We start from the raw sequence: 3187 nt of genomic DNA, 5'->3' as shown, positions 1-3187 counted from the left end.
GGGATGGAGGAGAGAAGGAAAGATGGGAGGGAGGAAGGGAGGGAGGAAGGAAGGGAGGGATGGAGGAAGGGAGGGAGGAAGGAAGTAAAGAGGGGATGGAGGAGAGAAGGAAAGAAGGGATGGAGGAAGGAAGGGAACGTTAGCTTGTTGTTTCCATTGCAGCAGCTGAGCTGAATGAATGTGAAATGAAGCAAAAACAAACTGCCAAAAACTGCAAGAAATGCTGCAAAAACTGTGAAAAAAGCATCAGGAGAGATTTTTTACAGTGTGCTAGCAGATAATGAGTGTGACATTTTATCGATGTTTTTAACTTTTTCTTACGTTTTCGACCCGTTTTTCCACACTTTTGACTTTTTTTCAATGTTTGTCTCTTTTTTTTAACCTTTAACACTACGTAACACTAACTTATTAACTTTAGTTTTACAGTTATTTTTTGAATTTATGGTCAATAACCCCTTATTTATAGGAAATTCTACCTAATGTTTGAGTTAGAAAAGCAGAAATTAGGAATTATTGAGACTAAAATTAAAGGAATGGATGTTGATGATAATCACAGACTGGAATATGTCAACTTTTACTCAATACTATTTCAAAAACACTTCCATTTGTTTTACAATGCTATAAAATTGAATAAGACGCCCCAAAATTAATGAAAGTAGAGATTTGTACTTGGCAAAGAGCGTTGGGTGGAATCAATCATGTTATTTTGGGGATTTAAAGGGACAGTAACCCACACAGAGACACAGAGACTCCCTCTGTCTCTCTGCAGCATCGTGTGCATTCAGATGAACTCTGGCTCAGCATCAATAACAACATGCACTTCTTTGTGCTACTGACCCACAGACGCACACACACACACACACACACACACACACACACACACACACAAACGCACACACACAGAGACACAAACACACACACAGAGACACAAACACACACACACACACACACACACAAACGCACACACACAGAGACACAAACACACACACACAGACACAGACACACACACAAACGCACACACACAGAGACAGAGACACAAACACACACACACACACACACACACAAACACACACACACACACAAACACACACAGAGACAGAGTGAAACATATTCACACACACACACACAAACACACACACACACACACACAGAGACAGAGTGAAACATATACACACACACACACAAACAGAGATACATAGACACACTCACACACACAAACAAACACAAACACACACACACACACACAAACAAACACAAACACACACACACACAGTTTCCAGACAGGAGGGTTGTGTAATCTCTGTGTTGACACAACAATACACACCTTTTTATAGCACGAGCTGCCTTCCTGACCCGTCTAACTCTCCCTAATAATACACACAACGTGTATTTCTGCGCGTGCATGACCGACTGCACGTCTACAGATGAGGACATGTCCACAGAGATGCATCATGGGAGATATTGCATAACTGCAGAATGAGACATTTGGCCCAGACACATAAAGCGCTTCTCTGTCTGAGGTAACGATATATTTGGGTATTTAAAGATGAAATATTGTTTATAGATTCCCACTGGACTCTCATTTCGCCTGATTTGTGTTTTAAATGTTTTAAATGGGATTTCGGAGCCGTTTGTCTGCAGATGCTAACATCCTACTATTGTCTTTCTTTATATATATATATATATATATATTTATATTCATATTTAGTTAGTAAATACTGTGGCCAGTTGAATATTAAAGCACGAGCACATGAGGAGAGAGAGTGATATGTCCCGTTATTATTATTATTATTATTATTAGCATCAAACTGCCACAAAAAATCAACATTTATTACGTCTTTTGTCCATAAGTTGTTTTCATTTGGGCTTGAGCCCGCCCACCGCCGACTGGTGTACGTGATTGGCTGCGCTCACGTCAGTCAAACATTTCTCGCTACGCTATTGGCTCGATTTGCGGTGACGTCAAACAACAGCTCCGCTCAAGCCCCTTAGCAGTAGAAGAGGAAATACCGACGCCGATGGTAACTTTTCCGTTAAAACCTTCATTTCACGAACATTCCCAAAAAACCACACACTCTGCCGGGATAGCGGAAGTAGTTTTGGGGCCTTGGAGGTTGAGAGAGAGGCGGAAGTACGTACCGTGAAGCCCGGGCTCCTCGTTATTGTTTCGTTGAGCAGCAGCGGTGGACATGTTGACTTTCCAGTTTCAGCATTCATCACGCAAGCCAACTGCGCATGCGCGACATCTGTCCGGCTGCCAGACCAACAGCATAACACGTCCACTCAGACTCCTCTTTATTATGAACATTTATAACATTACTGGGGGCGATACAGCGTAGTATCGCGATATTTTCACATATATATATATGTATATATGTATATGTGTGAATATATATATATATATATGAAAATATCGCAGTGAGGAAAATAAGTATTTAACACGCTGCTATTTTGCAAGTTCTCCCACTTAGAAATAATGGAGGGTCTGAAATTGTCCTCGTAGGTGCATGTCCACTGTGAGAGACATAATCTAGAAATCACAATGTATTCCAGGAGAACCAAGGGGGGCCCTGGAAGAACCAGATCAAGGTTCTGGGGGGGCCTACCCAGTCTCCAGACCTAAACCCAATAGAGAATCTTTGGAAGGAGCTCAAACTCCAGCCCAGAAACCTGACTGGTCTAGAGAAGATCCGTGTGGAGGGGGGGCCAGAATCCCTTCTGCAGGGTGTCAGACCTGGTGAAGAACTACAGCAACCATTGGAAACAAAAACTGCTGGACCAGATATTAACATGGATCTTCTCAGGTGTTCAAATACTTATTTGCAGCTGTATCATACAAATAAATAGTTAAAAAAAATCATGCATTGTGATTTCTGGATGTTTTTTTAGATTATGTCTCTCACAGTGGACATGCACCTACGAGGACATCAGACCCTCCATGGTTTCTAAGTGGGAGAACTTGCAAATTAGCAGCGTGTTCAAATACTTATTTTCCTCACTGTATGTGTATATATATACACACATATATATGAATATACATGGAGTCTGGTGGGGATATGCTGCTCTATACAAGCTAAAAGTAGTGATTATTTACATGGAGTCTGGTTAGGATTTGCTGCTCTATACATGCTAAAAGTAGTGATTATTTACATGGAGTCTGGTGGAGATATGCTGCTCTATACACGCT

The 3187-nt window shown here is 41.3% G+C and overlaps 1 protein-coding gene across 1 annotated transcript in view; it reads right to left on the bottom strand.

Annotated features, from left to right (window-relative positions):
• Window positions 1-2191, bottom strand: part of LOC117945075 (dihydropyrimidinase-related protein 2-like) — a 20735-nt gene extending 18544 nt beyond the window's left edge. The window contains exon 1 of the mRNA XM_034872329.1: window positions 2076-2191. Coding sequence (XP_034728220.1) covers window positions 2076-2191 — 116 coding nt within the window. The remainder of the gene's footprint in view (window positions 1-2075) is intronic.
• Between the last annotated feature and the right edge of the window lie 996 nt (window positions 2192-3187).

The sequence above is a fragment of the Etheostoma cragini genome, chromosome 5 (genome assembly GCF_013103735.1).
Source record: "Etheostoma cragini isolate CJK2018 chromosome 5, CSU_Ecrag_1.0, whole genome shotgun sequence".
Taxonomy (NCBI): Eukaryota; Metazoa; Chordata; class Actinopteri; order Perciformes; family Percidae; genus Etheostoma; species Etheostoma cragini.
The sequence above is the reverse complement of the archived record's forward strand: the minus strand, read 5'-3'. Positions and strand labels throughout refer to the sequence as shown.